Here is a 23,930-nt window from a genome sequence, read left to right as displayed (position 1 = left end):
CAAGTGGCTGAATTTAAAAGAAAAAACAGTAATCATTATATGTTGTGGTAGCAATTCCTCAAACACGTATTTGCGTGTTGACACTTCTGAAAGAAGGACTGTTAAGCAGCTATGCTGGGAAATGAAACATTGCCTAAGCCTGAAGAATAAACCACAAGAACAGAAAAACAAGTGTTTCTGCAGCTGGTTTCTTCCTCCCACAGCCCAAGTCTCTGATTACTGAAATAGAAAGATTAAAAGTCACCTGAGGATTCAGTTGGTATTCAAGTAACTTTCTTCAAGCTAGACAGAGCTTGCAGCTCAAACATTTAGTAATGACTTTCATCCTGTTAGCTTCCACCCCTCCAAAAAGTTTGGCTAGCAGCAAAATAAACTATGTTCTCTCTCAAAAACTCTTCTAGGTGCAAGGAGACAAGTTTGGTTCTTCAGGTTTAGCCATGAGCTTGTCTAATGGGGACACTGGTGACAACATTAGCTTAACTTACCTCTCCAGAAAGGAGTAATATATTGGACATTTTGGGCAAGGAAGAAGAGGAAGAAACCTATCAAAAGAGATGGCATTCTTTTTGTGCAAGTTCCCATCAAGTAGTAGGACATACAGGTGGGAGAGGCTGAATTACTATGCTGCCTCCTTCACCAACAAAGCCATATCTGATCTTGTGGGCTGGTTTACTCCTTCAAAAAGCAGATTAGTATAACTTATTCTCCACTACAGTTTGCTAGCTCCACAGCTGCTACAGAGCTTCTTACACAGACTACATTTACAGTCGCAAATTGATCACTGACCAAGTACACACTAATATTTATTCAGCTGGATCAGAAAGTTAGTCAAACCCAAAAAGTTTTCAAATGTGGGTATGATCTCACCACAGCCAAACAGAAATGACTGCTTATTCTAATATTTGGGTTGAGGAGCCTGGTAGACACAAGGGCCAGGCCAGAAATGGATGGCATATGAAATTGATCCAGAAAACACTGATGAAAATCATGGAATTTTATTCTTTTTCTCCCCAGAGAAAGTCACTAAAGCTTCTGCTAGCCACCATTCTAACCACTGGGATATTACATTGGAAGATATGTGGTGCTGGCTTGCAGAGATGGGGGACAGAAATGACTGACTCCTCTCTCCTTGCCCCGATTTATTTATTTTCAAACACTGGGCTCTGTTTGGCTTTTCTTTTTCAATCTGGTGAGCAAACTCTTAAGAATTGCCTTCCTTGATAAGACAACAGATAGGTGAGAAGCATCCTGAACCAATCAATTTTGACATCCATGAACCATATACGATAAAGTGTAGGAACACTGGATTCATGGCAAATGTGTGACACTACCTTAGAACATTTTTATTTGAAATTCCTGACTGGGAATAATATAACAAACTTACCCCTGAGGAACTCACTTCCACTTGAATATCACGTAGGCTCTTTGGATAAGAGGTTCTCTTTCCATCAAGCCAGAGAATGAGATGGCATAGATAAGATTCACCAGATCAAGCTTTTAACAATAAAAACTGTAGGAAAAACAAGCCATGGGCTGAGTAACTCTTCTTTCATTTATATTTCTTCTAGGGAGAAGAATCACCTTCCAAGCCCCACCCACAATTTAAATCTCAACCATCTTCTGGCCAAGAGAAATAAAATCAAATCTATTAATATGTCCTCTCCTCAGTAGGCTTTTACAGTGGTTGGATTCATTGAAACCATCATTGTAATACAGTGGCTAGAACAGAAGAACCAAGTTTCTATAGTCTGAAACAAAGTTTGTGAACTTTCCCTACGTTCCTCTACTTCTACAAAGTTTTATACAACAGCAGCAGCTCCAAGCTGACAATTTAGCCTTTATTAATAGTTAATGAATTTCCACTGTGCAGCTCATACATACACATAAGATATAAGCCACATGAGTGTGACTGACCAGCATACTTCCAAAATTCAGCACACCAAAGAATTACACGATGCTAATTCAACAGCGAATATGATCCTACCTAATGTGATTGGCCCAAGGGAGAAAAAGAAATGCAAGAGAGAAAAACTATACTGTACTTTCAGATTTCGGCCAAGAGTAAAATTGAAGCAAATGGCAGGAATTGCATCCTTGCTACAAGGCATGAAGCCAGAGCTGAAAGAATTGCCTCTATTCAGTGTCTCAGCTTCAGAAACAGGGAGTGGATAAACAATTAGACAATGGGCTTGGTGTACAATTTCACTGCACTGAGTCAGAAGCAGTGGGGATGTATAGACTTGTACTTTTGGAGAACCAGTGCTTGCATGAGGATGAGATTCAATACTATCACTTCTGATCCACGAGAGACAAAGAAACCTGGCAGAGATTGAAGAGCATTCCCTCCTCATGCTGTGGATACCACTTACTTCCAAAGCACTCAAACAGTCCAGAATGACTGCTATGGTTCTCTAATGCCGCTATCACTCTAAACTGAATATTCTAGTAAATACTGGGAATACACACTATAAAGCCCTTCAATGTGTGCTGGAAATATTTCCATACATTTAGGGCCATGGCAAATACAATCTTCAGCCAGGACTGACTGCAATCAGGGTTTGCTGCTTTATCCACTTTATTTCTGTAGACACTGGCCCTCCTCCAGATACTGCTGGTGCTTTCCAGCAATACCCCTCGTGTGCCTCCAGCAGCTGTCCTGGGCCTCTGCAACAGCACACTGCCTTGGCTGTGAATGGGCTTGCTGCCCTGCCTTTTGCAGCACTGCCAGTTGAGAATCGTTTTACAAAAATGCCACGATTTTGGCTAAAGCCTTTAGTTGGTCTTTGAACAAAACCTCAGCTCCAGGTCTCAAACCTTCAGTAGCACATACTATAAAAGATAACAGTCCTTTAAAGCTGGGGCTTGCAACACTGTGGCTTACATTTTCATTCTCCATTTTGTAGCTGTGCCACAGTGCAAGTAATGGGAAAAGGCATGTACTGGTATCACACACTAATTAATGTCAGCATCTCTTGTAAGAACAATTTCTGGTTCAAATTTGCTTTTGTTTTTGTTTTTTTGTTTTTTTAAACCAATGCACGACTGAGAGAATGCCCAATACCCATCGCATGACAGAATGCACTTTTGAGTTATAAAGGTCAGCCCACTGCCTCTTCACAAGCCTTAAAACTGGATATAAATATTTATGCATAAATTGTACACATTTACTTGAGATCCTGAATCTTATTTGATTTGCTGCTGCTATAGTCTTTTTGAGCAGTGTTACACAAGAGTATTTCATACAAGATTTCACAATTTCCTGAATTAGTTTGTGCTGAGAGTGGAAGTAGAATATAGGAGAGAAGAATGCAAATACTTGACAGAATGAATTCAAGGTGGCAGAGTCAGGAGCCGTGCATTAGAACATCCAATTCAATTACAAACTGGAAATCCAGGATCTAAAATCCATTTTCCTTATTTCACAACTTCATTAGAAATTTACTATTGGAGATATTTGCCACCTACTCTCATCTTCTTAAGGGATGGAATGAAAAAGAAAGAGCAGTATTTACATGGCAATGTTGAAAACTCAACTCAACCACTGATCTCCCAAATCCCTTACTTTCCTCATTTCCTGCTCCTTATCTCTTGCCTTTTCTTCTACACGTACCCTCACTTCTTCATGTACCTTTCTTGCTGTACCTGGCCCTTGTCAGAGGCTCTTAAGGATTACTTATTTTTATTCACTTGTAACAATGGAAAGAAAATGCATCACCTGTGGGAAAGAAAATACTCAGAGGTAACAGTTCTTTGTTTTACTATTCCTCTGAAGATTGTGAAACCTAGAAAGAAAAACTTTTCTTCCTTAAAGAAAACTGCTACTGCAAACATTCCTTGCCTAGGGGCAGCCTAGGCATTCTCCATAAACGTAGGTAAAAAACAGGGTTACTAGGATGTAAAGGAGGGACAACGAGGGAATTTGAAGCACAATTCTGACCTAAGATGACAGACTTCATTTTTCACTGCCTCTCAATCCTCACAAAAAAATGAGTTTTGCATATTCAGCTGCCAGGTACAAGCAGAATAGTTCCTCAGCTTCCTCCAGGGTCCTAAAACCTGCCAGAATAGCCATGTTTTTTAAGGTTGTAATACAGACTCACCCTTTCTATCATCTGGGGCTAAGAGTGTGGTAGAAGAAAAAAAAAATTCAGAAAATCCTCAGCCTCAAGTTGCTGGTTCACAGAAACATTGTAGGTACTTTCATGTATTATAGGTATACAAATATGCAGAATATTTGGGCAGAACAACGCCTTAGGAAGAAAAACAAAAGTGTTATGCTATGCTCCACTCTCCTGGTATTTCCAGCAATGCTGTACAGCAGTTCAGTCACCAAAAGTTGCTCTAAATGAGCAACTTCTTAACTTTAAGTTGTTAAGTTTATGTGTGGACTTTGAAACATCAATTGTGGCCAACTCCTTTTTCTCAAACAAATAATGTGCAACAGAAGTACAATTCTTTATTAACCCTCATTAAAATTAGTCTAGAATAGGCAATTTTGCAAAATAACTAACAACTTGAGGGTCTGAGTTTGTGAAAAGCGCTAAAACACCTACATCTCAGTCAAAGTCCCAGGAACTTATGTCACTTTTGAAAAATGAAAGTAAATTATTTTGGTATTTTTGAACTTTTACCTACATACAAGCATAGAATAAAGATCCAATTATATAGGCCTAATTTGCAGGCTTCCTGAAGGAACAGGGATGCAGGCCCTGTACAATGCAAAATAGTGTCCTTTTAGCAAAGGGCATCAAGTATAGCTTTTTGACGTGGCCTTAAGGAGTCTAGTCAGTCTTCCAGATAAGCTGGCTCATTTCAACCTCATCCCTGTAAATGCCTATATTTATCTGAACGACAATGATCTTTGACGAAGCACTTTCTCAACCCTGGGAAAAACATTCAAAAAGACATACAAGCTGATGAGCTTAGTGATCTGTTCTCTGCTTGCATCAGAAACAGTTATTTGCTTTACTCTGTGTTACTATCACTGTTAGGTGTTAGTTACACTGTTAGGTAGCTGTTACACATGATTGATTGCAAAGGAACACACACAGGACACCACACCCTGAAGCTCTTCATAAATACACATCTACTGCAAGAGCAAGGGCTGAGCAGGTTATCATTACTGAATTGTAATTTCTAGGAAATATCTTCAAAAAAACAACTCAAGACTACATGGTGATCCATATGATTTTGTAGAGAAACAGCAAGCATCTACCAGGGGATGGTAAGCTTTGCCCCTCACCACAACTCAGTTCTTCACTTATCTCAACATCGTACTGTTTGCTTCCTAAATACTCAGAGGAGGTACCATGGCAACAAGAACTCATAACTTCCCCTTCTGTTGCTCTAAGAGGTGATCATTTTTCTCTCATTGAGAGCTAAGTGAAGGGCAATGCCCAGGAGGTGGATGAAATCAAAGGTATCTGCATTTCTGAGCCCTTGCCAAACACCTCAGTTCTCATTGGAGATAACCAGAAGTCCAAAAAGGCTTTTACCCCTTCCTTCTCGTCCTCCACACCCATCACAGTCACACTCAGCTGCTCATGAGACAAACCTTTTCCATTGCCTTCTCTCCTGTTTCAACCTGTACCTTAGCACCTGCTGAACTGGAAAACCCCAGTGTCTCTTAATCATTTTAACAATGACATCTGTAGCAGGTTGGACTTTCCCACAGCCCCCAGGGACCACCAGCAGTGCACTACTTCCAGCATCAGACGTCCCATGCTTCCTGCTGGAAACAGCCCTTGCAGTACTTAGATTTAAGCTAAGAGCCAAAATCTGTCCAAAAAAGCCCAGCACCTTTTCAGGTAGAGCAATAATGTAAAGTAATATATTGGTTAACTCTATTAGACAGAAATATATTAGTTAAATGCAGCTAAAGAAAAAAAGTAATTTCTTAAGAGACCACAGTTCTGTATAACAGCATAACTTGAAAGAGCTGAGAAAGACCTAAATGTAGTACAAATGTTTATTCATCATATGTTAACTCATCATTGTCGTGAAGACCTGCAAACACTTAATCATATGCCATGGTGGAGAAAGAAGATACTCAGGAGTGTTAGATGTATCCTTGATACTACTGAAATGGTTTCTCAAAATCTTGATTCCAGAATTAAATAAACAGTCTCATCATGTTAGTGGGTTATTTGTGGCTGTCCTATACAACAGATAGATAGAAAGGAACGTGAAAACCTCCATTGTGCTAGAAGTGCCCTTCTGTCCCTAGAGCTTGGATTTTACAATAGCTTGCTGGAAATATGCATCTCTAAATACATATCATGCCTTAATTAAACAGAGTTAAGGCAGAAAGGGCAGGAGCATACAGATAAAAATGTATTGGAGAATGAAGGAAGAGTATATGGCAAGCCTACTCTAGGATGGCAGGAAGTCAGAGCAGAGACACTTGTAGCAGTTTGCAACAGAATGCAAAACTGTAGACCTTCCCTATTCTCCATACTGCGTAAACTGTGTAGTGAAATTATTCCTTCAAGGTAAACTATAGCATTTGCTTACACTAAATTTACAAGCCAAGTTTTAACAGCCCTCCTTCTCCTGAGCAGCAAAGCACTTCTTATTTACAACATGGAGCATGCCAGTTAACAGCGTTACATTTTATTGCTCAAATGCTCTCTGAGAAATATTCCATAGGCTTTGTCTGTAATTGTGCCATTTATTTACTACATTACATCTCTTGAAATACATACAAACAGTATGTGTGCAGAATACAATGGGGACTTCGTACATTAGAAGTAATTCTTTGGGTTACAAGCAGTGAGTTGGAGGGTAGAAAGAGAAGGCCCCTTTAGAACTCTCTATCTTGCCCCATGGTTCACACCAGCCTCTGGGATGCATTAAAAATGCTTGTTGTTTGTGTGTCACTCACTGCTTGCAGAAAGTCCTTCTAGTAATCTCCACAGAAGATGGAATAGAGTCTGTAACATGTATGATGTATTCCCCTGAAGATTACTGCGGGAAATTCAGAGATCAGCACTAGAACAGAGTTCTCCAAACTCAAGAGAGTGCTTAACTAAGCGTCTCATAGCAACTCTTTGCTGTTGTTTTTGCAACTTTTTAGCCTTCCTTCTCTCTCTTCCTTGTATTTTTTTGTTATTTGAATTTATTTTCTCGTTTTTCTTCTTTAACATTTTTGTTCTATGGATGCTTGCTAACAGCATATAATGTGTATGTGATGTATCTGAGCTGTAACTGAGCAATGCAGATATGCCACTGGCTTCACATCCTGCTTGAGCGAGAGATGCCAAGGTCCTAATTCAGAAAAATACCATTGACTTTGGTGGACCATAAGAATACAAACAGGGAGCCCCTTACTACTATAGTTGCCTTTCCAAGCCAGGGACACTGCTAAGAGGACAGCTCCAAGGAACAAAGCCAGACATGTAGTGTCAAAAAGCCTCAAGGTGACATGCAGAAGAGCTGTAAAACAGTGTCCCATTTTAGTCAAGCGCCTGGTGGAAAATGGCAGACAGGAAGGAAGGAAAAGAAGAGAAATCCAGATTTATTTATCTATTTTGCTTCCTTGATCAAAACAGATGCAGGCTGTCTCTGCCAATTGGCAAAATTCCCATAGAAAGAGAAACCAGAGAATGCAGCTCAGCTCTTCGACTACTCTGAAGGCATCCATGTTCTGTTGTTTGACAAGCAGCTGCTAGACACTGGTCATGGGCTTCAGCTGTGGTTTTCTCCATGCAAAAGGATCTGCCCTTTCACTAAAGGTCCGCTATTAGCTGCCTCACCATCATCACGCTTGTTGCTTACTGATCTGATGGGTTTCTCCCCTGAGAAATCCCATAGCCCAAAGAAAACCTGTTGTTTGATGACAAACTAGGGCATCAACCCTCTCTTAATGCATTTGCTTTGAAATATAGAGGTACCATCTGCACTTTCCTGGCACTGAGAGTTCCAACCAGAGTGAGCATACATGAAAATCTTTTACCCAAACAATGGCACTGTCATATTTAATATTTTTACCAAAACATTTCCTAACATTTGCTAAGCACCGCCACACTACAAGCTGAACTGCCTTTATGGTACTATTTCTGAAAGGTATTGCAAGTTACAACTTTCAAAACACATGCCATGAAAATAAAAACTGAGTTATTAAATGTGGGTTTCTAATTTACAAACAAGTGCTGTCATGACAGTGTACTAATTAATGCAAGAGGTAATTAAACTTGCATCCTACTTTGCCTGTACAAGATTGCTGTTGCAAGCATCAGCCTTTAGCAGTGTAACTGTAAAACTATGCAGTTATGGAAGAAGGATAGAAGCACACCTTCAATAACTGAATATTATAATGTTGTTTCCTTTACTTTGCGGTACAGTTCTTCACTATGGAATAACTACACAATTATCAGAAAGGTGGCACCAGAAAGGAGGCTGTGTATGGCCTTACTTAGTTCTCCAAAGTACATCCCACTCACTAAAGAGATTTATTATGATTTTCTTTTCCCTATATTTCTTGGAAAATGCATTACCTCATTCATTCACTGTGCTTTGTTCAGCATTTGTGCTACACAAAATCATGAAGAACAGTTAAACAGCCAGCACTGCCCCGTGGCGTTTTGTTGTTAGCACAGCGGGACAAGCAACCCCTTGTTCTGGGCTGTTGCTGACCACAGTCATGGTTCAGATGAGCCCTGATGTGCTCAGCTGGGCAGAACACTGACAGCTGAGATGAACGCATGCAATTAGCTAGCACCTGCCTTGCAGGCCCTGTTCATGACAGTAAGCCATCCTCTGATAAGTGGGAAGGCTAAAAACAGAGTTATCTCCGATGTGGGTATTCTATCAATTAGACAAGCAACTGTTGCAGTGTCTAGACATTATTTAGTAAAGCACAGTACAATCCCTCAAATAAGTGCAAATGTTACTAATGGAAAAAAAAATCTATCTTTCCAAACAGATACAGAAAGAACTAACAGCAGAGACACTTTGGAGTTCCACTGCAGGCATTTGGCAAGAGATTGCAAGGAAGGATTTGCAGAAGAGCTACTTGCAGAATGCACACAAAGTTAAGGTGGTTGCTAATATACAATCCAGCTTTCATCCCTTCTGGTTCCAGCATTGCTCAGATGGAGTTTAGAGACAAGATCTTGACCAAAACGCAGGTGATTATCAGCATGTTTTATATATGCATAGATTGCTTCAAAAGTAATGCCTCCCCCCCCCCTTTTTTTTTTTGCATAGATACAGAGAGCACAACAACACTATTAAATAGAGCAAATTCTCAGCCACAAAACACTGTTTTTCAGCGTAGACACCACCATTAGTTATGCATTTTCAACAGAGATGAACAAAAGCTTGCATGCTGCACTCCTAAAAATCTGCACCAGAGGAAGTGACCGCTGTCACCACTGTCAAAACATACTACTCACTGCCTCAAATCCACTGGTTGGTCTCCATAAATGTTCAGCAAGTACCCATGAATGTCAATTGGTGTAATTTTTTTCCCCACTTGGAGCAATTCAATTCCATACTTCTGCTTCATCCACACTCCCATGTCAGACGCCATTTTGTCAGACCACCCCTGCGCTGCCATTTGTTGCACAGCAGATGTAAAATAAATGGAGTATCGGTGGGAAGGTTCAACCTCTACTGCCATATCACCAACATCTGCCTCTGGCATCATGGGCCAAGAGAATAAAATAGGAGGCATTATTTTCAGAGCAACACTTATGCATACGTTGTATGCTGAACGTCACTGAACTCATCTCCTCACCCACCAAGGTTTTCACATTTTTTAAATACACAAACCACCAAAGGAAATCAAGCTTCTCAGACAGGCCATGAATATTCCCACCAGCAAATGTATTCCACCACTCACCTGCAGAGAACAGAAGCCAATCGCCTAGCTGATCTAGCCAGACCACATTTACCACCACATTTTAATTCTTGAGAACTAATGAATGCAAAAAACAAATGTGAGCTTCATTACTCGAGTAAATAAGAATTAGATTAAGAGTAAATCAACTAATACACTTAGAAAACTATATGCATTTATATTCTAAAAATACTCTAGTTAGTTCTATTTAAGCCCACATACGTTTGCTTTCCTTGAATACTTGAGTGAGCATTGTTGATTCAGAGGAAGAATAAATGCTCAGAAGAGCTAACTTAAACAAGCAAACAGGAACTTTAACATTTCCTCAAAGTAAACTCCAGATTACACAATTAACCTACAGCAACAAGTAGTGCATTAGAACCCTATGTTGTTGGTGCTTTCTGATGGCGGTTACATTCAGGAAATGGAAACTATTGCATGAATTAAGAAACTAACTAATAACACAAGCTGCAATTTGCACATCAAGAAGAATTCCCTAGCAAAACATAAATACTGTTAAACAGCAAACTATATTGTGTGAAACATCCACTGGCAACAAAATAAGCAGACAGTTCAACATATACCACAAATAAAGAAAAATAATTTCCTTAGGATGTTAGTCTAGAGTGTTAAGGAAAATTCTGCTGTGGTTTCCTATCAGCACAGAAAGCAGCCAATCTTCCAGCTAATCACCTGTGTTCAAGGCACATCTTTGCAATTACTTGATTTTAAATTGTGCTGTCAAATTTGGGTGAACTCACAGAACAAGCTCAAAACCTATTAAGTATGAAACAGCCATGAAATGATTGAATAAACTTGTGTTCCTAGCAAAACCACCACCACCAAGCAAACAAAACAATAATAAAACCAATAAAAAGACTACACAAGGAGATTCTGGGACTTTGGCTCAGGATATTTATTCATTTTTCCTTGAACAAAATTTGTATGGTGACAACACTGATTTCTCTATCTTCTCACAAGGTCCAGATCCTTTCTTTCTCAAAGACACGTCATCATATGATGCAATCTTTGAAAACTTACATGCCAGGTGGCATTGGTTTCAGATGAATAAGAAACAGGACAGTATGCAAAAAGGTTTATGAGAAACAATCACACTAATCCTTTAAGGAAAGAGGTTCTAGGATTTCCCTTTATGTTACAATTCTATTTGCACCAATAGACTCTTCAGTAAATCTGGCTTACAGCAATGGCTGGCTCTTCCTTAAAGGTAGCACAATCAGCTTGAATGACAAATGCTGAAAACATGTGAGGTAACTCCAAGGACAAAGCTTTACTGTGAAAAGTCATTCCCTGACACTGGCAAAGCCTATTTAAGCCTAAACCCCTGGGATAATCACTGGATGCGGTAAGCCTTTCCTCAAGGATACTATGTGATTTCAGACGTTTATAGCATGCAGACCATGAGGTGAGCAAGGAAATCATCTTCAGTATGTTCATTCCAGGGAGAGAAACAGTTCCAGTGCTCCTAAAGTGAACTGATGTCCCATAGCTCATTGTAGCACTTATCCCTTCTTTAGAACAAGTTAAACTATTGTTAGGTTAAACGGAAAAACTTACAACCAGGAATTTACAAAGTGAATGTTTAAGATCGTCAAAACCACATTAGAAGTATCTAAACAAGCAACCATTTTTAAAAAACATCTGTCTGCCCCATTGCCCTAATAAATGAACAGCACTGACAGGATTACAAAGGGGCATATTGGGAGATAAGGAAACTAGTGGGTCAGCTCCATTGTGGCCAGGTGGTACAGCTTATGTTCCTATGTCACAGGAAATGCACATCATCCCACTTCTTGAGCTTCCTGGAAGTATCTCTAGGTTCTGTACAGTGCTTACTGAGATTCAACATTTCTGTATTTCACACTACAAATGAGCCTCCTGGTATTTTGATTATTTATTTCCATGACTGCTCTTCTCTGCTTTAGAGATACAGTAGACATTCTGCATCAGGAACTGGCTCAGACAGGAAAGGAGAGAATACTATCATTTTAAACAATGCTGTTGCCACTGAGCATCACAAAAGAACTGTCTAAAAGCTGTGTCTTGTGCTTGTTCCACTTAATGGTGTCAGCAAAACCTGTCCCCTATGCCTGGGCATTTCTGCAAATGCATAAATACACAACAGCATCTCCATTCTCATCCTAGAATATTGGGCTCATTCTAGTTAACACTAACTTCCTACACAGATTTAGTTTGGGAATAGATGAATCTTTGAGGGGTAACTCATCCTGTCTCAGTCAGAATAATCCACATGGTAGACATCTGAAGGGCTGATATTCAGGCTTTAGGACGCAGGTAGGCATAATGCTGTAATGCCACATAATGCTATATATAACATGATGGAAAGTACAGCAATAACATCATGGTGACACAACACTAGGCTACAGCAAGTGAAAACAAGCCTGAATGCAACATCCATGGACACAGAAACAAAGGAACAAAAACTGCCTACCTTTAGAAGGCTTCAGAAAGGCAGTGATCTCCAGTGAGATATCCTCACTTCTACTGCCAACCTTTAACTGAGGTCTGGAAAGGGGTAGATCCTAGCTTTACCCATTCCAGTCACTCAGGTGCATTGAATTGCATGCACCTGAACTCCCCTGGGTTGGTCCTGCCTTCCCACCAAGCACTCAATCACTGTGCAAGCTGTGACTTAGCATTTCAGCTACAGTAGGTATCGAAGTTGTTGTGAAGATGTAGAGAAGTTATAGCACTGCCACGAAGGTAAGAGATGCCAGCACAATGGCTGAGGTGCTGGACACATAGACCAGAGACAGATCTGGTACTGGCAGTCTGGACTCAGAGCAAACATGGGCAATAAACAATAATAAAGTGAAAGAAAACCAGATCACAACTTCATAAACAGCTTCTGTTCAGAAGGAATTGTACGAACACTGCATTTAAGCTAGTACATTTGTGAAAACATAGGTGAATGCATGCAATCAATCAGTTTACAGTAATACAGGGCAGCAAAGCAACGCATATTCACAGATGGGAAAGAAAGGTTGGCTTAGCTTCTCAGACCCTGTGAGCTTTTGTGAGTAGGATTATCTGCTGCATAAATCTCCTCTGCAGAATTGACAGTAGTGCCAAAGGAAAAAACAAAAACCAAACCTCAAGTCAGGCAAATCTCCCATTGTTGCCAAGAAATCCACATCAGAGCAGGAGTCAAGGAATGCCCTGGGCTGGATCAGCCAAAATGGAGCACTGCCCACAGAAGACAGAGTCCGGAGAAGGGCTATTGATTAGCCCAGGTGGCAGCTAAGTCCCACACAGCTGCTCACTCACTTTCCCCTGGCAGTAATGGGACAGAACTAGAAGGGCAGAGGTGAGAAACCTCATGGGTTAAGATGAGACAGTTCAACAAAAGGGAAAAATAAAACCAAAGAGAAATAAATAAAATAATAAAGAATGGCTTGCCAAGGAAAGCAGCCATTTTCACACCCATGCTCCACTGGGATGCACAGCTATTGATATTTTACCAACTCATTGTGGAACATGAAAGAATTTCTTTTGTTCCCTGCAGGAGCCCAATTTGGAGAAAAGAAAATAGACAACATGACCCCTCTACTCCTGAATTTATTTTGCAATCTAACACAGACATACATACCAGTTGCCTGAGAGCTGTACCAAAGCTCAGATCACTTCATAATGATTTTATGAAAATAAAACACCAATTTTTGAGCATTGGCCAGTTCAGTAGGCTGATCTGACATTAATCTGCTTCAAACAGGGCATTTTGCAATATTTCCACCTGCAATGAATTGCTAGCTTGCAAGCATAAACATGAATAAATGTTACACAACATTTGTTGAATAAACTACTAGATCAATTCACTCATCCAAGTGCTTCCTTGTGACATTTGCCAGAATTTTCTGTGGTTTTGAATGAAAAGATGTTTAGCAGAAGTGGCAACATGCAATATTCCAATGGGAATGATCATTCTCAATGCATGACTACTAGCTTCATCACTTACTGCTTTTATTGGTGGCAAAATCTGAACCAAGTCTCGGGCTCCTGCTGAGCAGACTGAAAATCAAGTAATTCAAGATTTTACATTTTCACCTTCCCCTGGGTGCTGACCCTTAGTAATAATATAATAATATAATTCAATTTGATATTTGATTTGAAATAAGTTTTTTGGGCTTTTTTTTTTTTTTTTTTAAACCTGATTCCTTTTAGATATGTGCCAGACAGAGAACTGGATTTCATCATTTTAATTCTATGAAGTTTTCATGGCACAAACGTTGTATTTCCCAATGTTCTTAAGTTTTTGCACTAACAATTAAAAGGCCCTTTACTGGTACTGCTGCTATTTTATTATGATTGGATTTCTCAGAAACACAGGCCACTACATATTACTCATTCACTCACATACAACTTTGCCCTCATTGAATTGCTCTCTGGTAATTCATGACAGAAAGCAGCTTTATGAAGGAAGGAGGATGAAAAAGGAATTCAGAAGCAAAACAAGGAATGCTTATTTGTGGGTCACAAATTCAGGAGTTTGTACACAGCAGCAAGGCATGCCTGTATGTAGCAAAGAACCAAGGCACACTCACACGTGAACTGTGGAGCTCAAGTGCACTACAGAATAGGCCTGCTTGGAATATTCAGCAATTTTTAGGACACCCTGCTCAACACCGCAAGCAACAGGACTGCTGTTTTAGAAAATACCTTTTGCCTGGTTCACGGTTGCAAAACAAAAAAGAAAAAGAAAAAAAAAGCAGTGAAATAATCACACACAGGCCCGGGTATGATATTTCTTGGTCACAACTCTCAGAAATTGTGTAGGAAAAAGGGGCTTAGCAGCAGCAGATGTCATCTGCGACCTGTGTATCTGATGTCTGACAGCTGAAGCAGAAACTGCATTTTATCATTCAGTTTGCTTCTCACAAAGAAGTGCTTTACTTCTGCCCCAGGGCTTTCCAGTGCAGTTACCAGAAGCCACAGAACCTCATAAGTATATAAGCCCTGAGTGAGTAAGAGGCACCTGGATTCCAGCAGTGATGCCAGCTCCCAGGTGCAGAGGTGAGAGAAATGAGCTATGAAGAGAAAAGCCAGAGGTGTCCATGTGCACCACTTTATAGATCTATCCGGAAAAGTCACAGGCAAGGCCTGCTTTGTTCTACTGCCAGTCCTGTATGGAGAATCAAAAAGGCTAATAAAGGGGGGAAAATGGTATTAAGTATCTCACATTTCAAAACATATCTGTGGTGTAGTGGTATCTAAGAAGTAACAACTGAGGAAGTTATTAAGGAAAAGAACTAATGTTGGACTCCAAACAAAAGCTTTGGAATAAAACATTTTCCTGTACAAGCAGCAATGATTTCACTGGGTTTTCCTCCCAAGCCTTTCTCCTCACAAGAGGAAAATATATACAAACAAATTAATTCAAAGCCCTCAAGCCCCTGCCCCCACCCTACAGCCCCTAATCAGTCCAGACACTTAGAAATGTGCAGGCATAATTTGCACGTACAGCGGCTGTGATGATTATGTGGACAGTCACACTAAGAGTTCTAAGGAATCCACTAAAATGCATGCAGCATCACTGCTGAACATCTGTAACATCTAGACTACTATTTCACACCACAGTGCAGAAAAGGACAACTGTGCTTCCCTTTGTTTCTCAGTTTTTATCACTTAGAAGATAGATAAACTTTATGCAGTGTTACTTCTTCAATCCAGTGTGAGTCCAGTTAAGACCCCATTTTCCTACCTCTTGCATTGCTAGTGATAGACATACTGGCTACAAAGGTCTTTTACTGTAGCACTAAATAAAAAACAAACATTAAAAACACTATGCTGAATTCTATAATCTATTTACATCTACATTATACTACTTTTCCCACTGTACACAAGGGAGAACAAATTGCTTTAGTAAAATACAGAAGTATTTTTTATCCAATCTTCTAAAAGAATCAAAATCCTTCTTAGGTGATTTTTTCTTCATAGTTTATTTTCCTAATTGTTAATTATCTCTGCCACACCAGTAATGTCCTCTGCTATGTTGTGTGCCATCACTAATTAAGACTGTACCTCTCTAGTTTTGGAATGGAGGAAAACAGTATCAAGAAGTTTCTGTGCATCTACAGAAGCCATCAAATTACTGAGGAAGTCACATGGAACATTCTGGAAAAGCAGTTTCAGGAAAACTGAATGCACATGGATTCAAGTGAATTGAATTCAGGTATCACAAGAACACAGCTAGAGAAATCTGCTATTTTAATCTGTTCTGTCTTTTTTTTTTTTTTTTCTCCCTGTTTCTTTAGGGCTTCTTTGTGTTGTTTTGCTTTTTTCAGGAAACTGCTTATGCAGACAAAATAAAATGAAACTAGGTCTTTTCATCTCATCACTACTGTATAGAAACTGAAATGGGAAAAGGGACTACACAACCTTTTACTTTTCCCAGTCTTCTGAACACCTTCCTGAGGCAGTGTAAAGCAACAAACTCCCTGCAGTCCATAGGACTCCAGTGGTTTACACTTCTTGCAAGGGACTCGCTAGATCCAAAGTATTTGAAAATAGAATAATTTTTTTGAGTAAACTCACGCAGGAAATGTGCTGATCAAATATCTGCTGCTCTAATGTCAAATGCTTAAATACTATCCTGATCTTGGGAATAGGAAATTTTTTCTCAGAAAAAATTCCTCATCTTTCCCACTTGTAACATTCCCATTTCAAATTGCCCACACGCTAATTTTGCATACTTTCATTGCCACTTCCTTCATAAGTATGCAATACTATAGCATCCTTGGAATAGGTCTTATACCATTATAGAAAATATCTACTATAGCTCATTTTCTTTTTTTTTTTTTTTTTTTTTTTTTATTTTTTGGCCATGCAAAATTAAGTATGAGCTGATTTAAAGTAAATCTTGCATTTTTATAGGTCCTTTCTTATATTCTGTTTACAGTTCTGTTAACAGAGTCCATAAAGCTAGTTTAAATTCACAAAGCATTTCGGAGCTTCTAATTCCTGTAATTTGAAACAATAAGCTATTCGGGGAGTGGCAGAACAGGGCAGATTTGATATAAAATTATTTTGCTCCTATGCATTTGTAGCTAAACAAAAATTTATTAAGAAAACACCAAATTAAAACAACAACAACAACAACCCCCTCTCCCCCAAAATAACAACCAAACAAATGTGCTCGTCCAAAGTCCAAGCTGAATTATTTCAGTATATAGAAAAGTAGTGCCATAATAGAGGGAAAAAATCTCACATCAGTCTACAAGACAGCTGAAAGCACATCAAGGACCATCAAATAAAGAAAATTAAAGAGGAAGATAAGGTGTACGTTTATTAAATTTTTGGTAATCTGAATTTCAAACTTCAGATCACTTGGTGAGAACAAGTCAGCAACTGCAGGATATTCAGCAGAGCTGAATTTAGGATTCACTTCTCCACTTGCTCTTATAAATGCACAGTACACAATAACAATGGACATATGGCTGGGGAAATACATTATCTTTACAAAAACTTTTAAAAAAAAAGATCATAAACAGGCAGAGTATACTGGCTGGTAACTCTCTGTAAGACTTTTTTGCACTACTGACCTAATGACTGAAATGTGTTACGAAAGGGACTCCTCACCACTGCCACTTGCACAGAGGCTGTTATTTCACACAGAAGCATCTAACATTTGCAATCCTGCCCTTAAAAGCTGCAGGTGAGTCCACTGAGCAGCTGGAATTTTCACATCCAGATGACAAACACAACACACCCTGCTCCTGCACCCACCACAAGACAGTGACTTTCATAGCAAGTGTTCAAGAAGGGAAATTTTTTCTCTTCTGGACAGCTATTCTCAAGTCGGAGCCACGTTTTCATTCACAGCCCTGCTTTAGCAAGGGAATAACACACACCCCCTGGTTACACACATCTTCCAAACATGACTAAGTTTTTTCTCGGATTAAAAAGCCTTTCTGTTGTGAATAACCTTCACAACATCGCTCTTTTCCAAACAAGGGAAGGCACACCCAAAGAGTTCATCCAACAACAAAAAAAAAAAGGGCAACTTTTCACAAAAACAAACCTCCTGCTCCGCCTGCCCTCAGCACGCAGCCAGCCTCGCAGCTCCACACACACAGCAGCTGCTCTGCCACAACGCTGCACAAGTACCAGAGAGCCCACTGCGGCTAACAAGTTCACAAGACAACCATTGCTAGGTAACAGGAGCAGCTATCAGGTTTGAAGCTACAAACCTGCTAAAAGAAGAAAGGTAGGACTTCCTCTGCCAGCAGCTGTGTTCAGCCATTACTCCTCACCATCCTGCTGCTGCCAGCGGGTCATGCTGTCACACCACGCAGCATCTCTTTCTTCTGACCACAGGCTCCTGGCTCGTGGTGAGCTGTGCTCCACCTGCTGTGCGATGAACAGGAGCTGTAAGGAGCACTGGATATTGCCCCAGATAGCCCTCTGGGACAAAGGAGGCTTCCAAACCAACATGGCGCCCAAAGTCTTCTCCACAGCAGAAAGTTGCGCGCAGCATGTAAGGCCTTCCCTGATTGGCCTCCTCCCGGAGCCCGCCAGAGCAGGGCAGCCAATCACACCTCCCGACTCAGCTGAGGGGTCTCTCCTCCTGGCACCAAATGGCCACCAGCTGATGCCACCACAACCTGGAGAGTGCCAGCTGGCACCATTCCTGTGAACAGGGCTTTGCTACACCGGCCCTTCTTGACCATAGGAGGCTCTGTGGCAACTGCTGCTCCAAGGACAGCGCAGCTGGGACAGACTGTGGACAGCACAAGAGGAGGCAGCAGTGAGGAGGTGATAGGAGAGGGTCTGGGGGGCTGAGGGGCTGTGTGGGACAGGGACACGGGGGTACTGGAATGCAGCAGAAACACCTGGGATGCTGGGACAGAGATGACGGTGATGGCAATTGGGATAGTCCAGGCCTCCCTTTACCTGCCCATTTATTGGTAACATTCCTTGAGAAACAGGTAGGACCTGAACTCTGTCCTTTCCTCACTCTCCCAACAATGGCCCATGTTCCTCATGACAGAAGAGCTGTGGGGTTTGTGCTGTGAATCTGCTGCTAATTCCAAAGAGCTGCCAGGCAGGTCGACTTCAGCAACACTCCTCCCTTGTGGAAGAGTAGGAGCTCAAACTCAAAACTCTTCATTAATTGTTCTCTTTATTAATTTTTTTTCTTTTCTTTTCATAATTACTTTTTCCTTTAGGAATAAATAGGTAAGTTCCAAAAGCAACCTTTTTACTCGGAAATGTGTAAACATTTCCTGTAGACAGACACGTTCAGCAGAACAAACGGTATGACATGCCTGCATCAGAATGATTTGGCTCGGTTCAGCACGAAACCACATCCTCCTGCACCAGCAGCGTGCCTTATTCCTCCCTGTGCTGCAGTGACTCAAGTCCTGCAGAGCACCACAGGATGCACTATTAAGGGAGCAGACACTGAGGACGGTGGTAGACGTGGGTTACTCATTCAGCCTGACCTAGAGGGAAGTGCTGCATGAGAACCTAAGGCACAGCTTCTATAAAGCACAGCGGTAGCACATTCAATTGCTCCTGAATAAGGCATTTTCATGTGCATGAAACCAACTTTTTACTCAACACCAAAACTATGCAAGTTTTTTGTAACAGATGTTCCCTTCCTCCCACACCCCCTCAAACTCCAAAACTTTCCATCCAGAAAGGCTTCCAAAGGAGCCCTCCTGATTTCTGACTGGCTCTGTCTCAGACAAAAGGTCCATCTGTACTTCAGGCAAGAATTGCACAAGCATTAGTCTACGGAGAGCATGTTCCAACAAAAGATAAGCACAAACTGACAGCCCTCAGCTCTGAATTCAGAGATATAGCTTTTTAGTTAGTCATGCACGCAGCCCATTTACTCATTCAAGCATTAATCTTCATAACCTGCGTTATCTTCTGTGAGGTGGGAATAATAAGCAACTTTTAAATAATTGAGAGGCAGCACAGTGCTACAGCGAGGAGGGCTTTGACAGAAAGGATGGTGATTTGTCCAGTGTATTCCGTGCCACAACGCGTCAGAACACATTACAGTCCCCGCTTGAACATCTGCACGGCAGCAGCCCAAGCGGTCCAACCTCCCTCTTTTTTTCTGGCGCTTTCAGCACTTCCAACTTCACAACGGTGAAGCCCAGCGCACGTAAAATTGCCCCTTACAGCTCAAGCCGTAGCAGGGCGCACCCCGACCCGCCGACATCCGGCTCCCGGGGCCGGCTGCCAGCCTGGCGCTGCCCGCTCCTTCCCGCCCGCCGCCGGCCGGCCCCGCGCAGCGCAGGGCGGAGGTTGCCGCACGCTCCCGCGGCGGGCCGTCGCTCGAGGCGCGCGGCGCCCAGCAGCCAATCGGGAGCTTCCTTTCATCCGCGGGCGGCGGCCGCCCGGCCCTGCCCTGCCCGCGCGCCGCCGAGAGCTCGGCCCCGCGCGCCGCCAACCTGATCGCGCAGGATGTGGCCTCGCGGTGACGTCAGGGCCAGATGTTTCCCCAGACCACGCCCCGCGGGGGTCCGGGCCACTCGAGCAGCGATAACGGGGAGAGCTTATTCCGCTGTCACCGCGCCACGCAGGGGCCGGGGAAGCCGCGTCGTTTTCGTGTGACGCGCTCGAAAATGCAGCGTTAATTCACGCTCCAAGCAACAGGCTGCCGGTGCCGGGATCTGTCTGCTCATCTTTTCCCTCTTCCATTGGACTTCAGCGCTTTTTTGATCTAGGCACAAGCTGGGCGTGATCGTCACGAACAGGGCGCGTTTTTGATGGCTGCTAGGTCAGGCTGGACTTCTCCACAGAGATCTTCAGAAATAAGGAAGGGTCTGCTTGCGTAACCTTTTTTTTTTTTTTAATAGAAGGAAAAGTGCTTTTTTCTCACCTCTTCTGTTTGGATTTCTTTTTGAACTTATGAAAAATGGCAACGGCAGCATACGTGGATCATTTTGCAGCAGAATGCCTTGTTTCTATGTCCAGTCGTGCTATTATCCATAGTCCCAAAGGGGAGACTGATCCCCAGCCCGATGCCACGATGCGTCCTTCATCGAATGGAGAAGAGAAGTGGGAAGTCAGAGAGACTGGGAAGGACAATGGCTCGTCGCTGATGGTGGTAGCCAGCATTTTAGCAGATCTAAACCAGCACGTCCCAAACTCTCCCGCTCTCAAAAGGGAGAAAACAGAGACCTTTGATATCACAGAAAAAATACACATTTCTATCGCTCCTAAGGAGTTTGGGGAAGAAAGTGTGTCTTCGGCTAGTAAGCGTGGAGGAGGAAAAGCAACCACACCTACTAGCCTGGCTGCAGTAACTGAGCCAAGCCCAAGACAAAAGAACAAACGCGGGAGAAGCTGGACTGACCCTGGATCACCCCAGAAAAAGCACAAATGCCACTATGTGGGGTGTGAAAAAGTTTATGGCAAATCTTCCCATCTTAAAGCTCATCTAAGGACCCACACAGGTTAGTTGCAATCCAGCCAGAGATTTATTTGTTACAGCTTGGTAATTAAAATGAATGTTGGGAAAACAAAAAACAAAAAACTTGTATTTGGCCGCCATTATGTTTTCACCTTTCAGAACTCAAGCTAGGAAAAACCATCAAAAAAAAAAAAAAAAAAAAAAGTCCTCTGGGAATAAACCCTTACCGGGCATTGGTTCAAAGCTATGTTGCCCTTTTTATTACTTAATATCACAGGGAACGGAGCATTTGTCGTCTGTGTGGATCCTACCAAGCTGTAATTTTTAGTTGCTAGCTGCCTTCTTCGGTGCATCTTCTACTTCCCTTTCCAAAGCTTCTTACCCTCCCCCACCTACATTTTCCTGCCCTGTGCTCCCATAGCTGCCTTTATACCTGTTTATTGCTTCCCATACAAGCATCAATACTCTTAATACTTTAAAATTAAATGTTCTAGAGGCACTCAAATGGCTGTGTTTGTTTCTTTCTTTAGCAGGCATTTTTGTGAAACTAGAGCAGGCAAGAAGGCAGTTGAAAGGCTAAACATGAGTCACAAGGAGATACTGAACATAAGTGCAGAGGGACATGGGCAGCCTCAAAAAAGCTTTTGAGGGCTGATTTCAGTAGCAACAACAACAAAACATTTGAACGCTAACACTAACTTTTTCTGATCATTGTTCACTTCTTGGTGAAGTTTCATTTGACCCCTTTTTTGTTGCTGTTTTATGAGTCACGCTCACACAAAAAGTTGAAGCCTTGCAAGCACCATGAAAGCTACTGAAACACTTAGGAATACTGTCTTGAAAAAGGCCCCGTGATATGCCATACTTCACACCACTGCCTAGTGGTGGGGAGCAGGATGACCTGCTTCACATGGGGAGCACCAGAAACTGGGGAGATTAATATCTGCTGGAGATCTGGGCACAGCACTTATGGCAAGGCACCACACAGATGAAAGCAGGCTCGTGCAAGCTGTTCCACTGAGTTATTTCAGACAAATTAGTTTACTAAAGTCTGTGATCAGTTTACTTCTGATGTTCAGAAAAAGATCAGAACCACACGATAGACACCTCCTGAACCATTATAAATTAGAAGTGGCAGCCCCACCCACACAACCAGACCTCTACAAGCATACCTAGCTTTTCCTGCTGCCTTCTTGGTATAAAACAAGAGCCATGCTAAACTGAGGATGTGTTTTTCTCCGTGGGAGAGAATAAAGACCCATCAAGTTGGAGCATATGGACGGGCAATTCCCTGTGCAGCACAGCCAAAGGAACAGCGTGTTCCTGGCACCCCGGGCAGCTTGCCCTGCTTTGCACTGAGCAACTGTTCTCTGCCTGTTTGGAGTTAGACAGAAAAGGTGTTTGCATGGAATTGTCTCCATTATTTTCAGTTCTTTTGCTCTCATTTCTGGCCTTTGCCATTGCCCTAGAAGCAAAGGATAAACTTAGCGATGTTACTGGGTTCTCAAACCGACCGGATACCTAGGGGAACTCCCCGATTAAAGAGAGGAGGGCTGGGCTATGCCCGCCCTGCAGGGAGAGGAGCAGAGTAGGGGGAGCAGCGCTCCAGGCTGCGGCTGAGCAGAGTCATTCGGGGACGCTGGCTTGCCTCCAGGTTCTCGCAGTTGTGTGGGATTTTTTTTTTTTTTTTTTTTTAACTCTTCATTTCCTGTATTTATTTTTTTTTTTTCAGGTTTGTAGGGCTTAATTTGTTATTGCTGTAACTAATGGCACAGAGAGAGAAGGAGAGCATGTGCATGAGAGCTAGAGGAAAAGCAGGAAGAGGACTGGTTTTGCCCAGGGAGTGGCAGGACCCTCAGGAACTAGGGCTGCTTTGTTGGGTTTTTTGGTTTTTTTTTTTTTTTGTGTGTGTGTGTGTGTGTCTCCAGTGTCTGTGTGGGAAGCTTTAAACTAAGCTGCCAAGTCTTCTTCCTCACTGGCAACAGGGCTGTCTCTGTTTGGATTCAGTTTCAAAGGCTTTAATACCTCTTACTTGTCTTTCAGTGTTTCCCAAGGTGTTTGTGCTATTTTTATTTATTTTTCTTAAAGTAAGCTGTGACAGGCTTGGAAAAGCTAACAACATGCAGTGACCTACAGACTGGTTGAACTCCAAAACACATAATGGGGTTTTACTGGCTTACTGGGTCTTAGGTCTCCTCTGCTTTTCAGTGACCAAAAACCTAGCTAACATGTACACATCAGTCTACCCATCTGTCACATGCATAGGGTAGTGGCTAGCCACACCACCAGACAGTGGATCAAGCACTCCAATAGCATGTGAAATGTACTTTAAGCAGCTGCCCCAGTAACTCCCAAACCTGATTACTAAGCACCAATCAAAAGCTTCTGCTATGGAGCGAAAATTTTCCATGTGCTGTATGACTAGACCAGCTGGTATTTAGGGGCAAATTGAAGTACTGCAGGCTAGAAGATACCAGTGATAGTGTTGGAGGTATTTGTACAGTGCAGTTTATGACAGCTTTAGAAACTTGCTTGCCTTTGTCAGCCACTGTGTTCACAAATTAAAGGCTTTGCTCTTTATGTCTGGAGGACAGGCAAGCAATATCACTGATGTTATGTTGGTGTGGCAGAGAGATACGTAGTTTTTCAAGTGTTATTCAGTTAAATCTAGTCCACATT

The 23,930-nt window shown here is 41.9% G+C and overlaps 1 protein-coding gene and 1 long non-coding RNA gene across 2 annotated transcripts in view; one reads left to right on the top strand and one right to left on the bottom strand.

Annotated features, from left to right (window-relative positions):
• The window catches only part of LOC149916247 (uncharacterized), a 39,307-nt gene extending 19,537 nt beyond the window's left edge, over positions 1-19,770 (bottom strand). The window contains exon 1 of the long non-coding RNA XR_016470324.1: positions 18,070-19,770. This is a non-coding gene — a long non-coding RNA (uncharacterized LOC149916247). The remainder of the gene's footprint in view (positions 1-18,069) is intronic.
• Positions 19,771-20,238: 468 nt separating this feature from the next.
• KLF13 (KLF transcription factor 13) overlaps positions 20,239-23,930 on the top strand; it is a 30,124-nt gene continuing 26,432 nt past the window's right edge. Inside the window, exon 1 of the mRNA XM_031616440.2 lies at positions 20,239-21,294. Within this exon, the coding sequence (XP_031472300.1) occupies positions 20,754-21,294 (541 nt within the window). The 5' untranslated portion in view covers positions 20,239-20,753. The remainder of the gene's footprint in view (positions 21,295-23,930) is intronic.

This window comes from Phasianus colchicus, chromosome 12 (assembly GCF_987193195.1).
Source record: "Phasianus colchicus chromosome 12, bPhaCol1.hap1.1, whole genome shotgun sequence".
NCBI lineage: Eukaryota > Metazoa > Chordata > Aves > Galliformes > Phasianidae > Phasianus > Phasianus colchicus.
The sequence above is the reverse complement of the archived record's forward strand: the minus strand, read 5'-3'. Positions and strand labels throughout refer to the sequence as shown.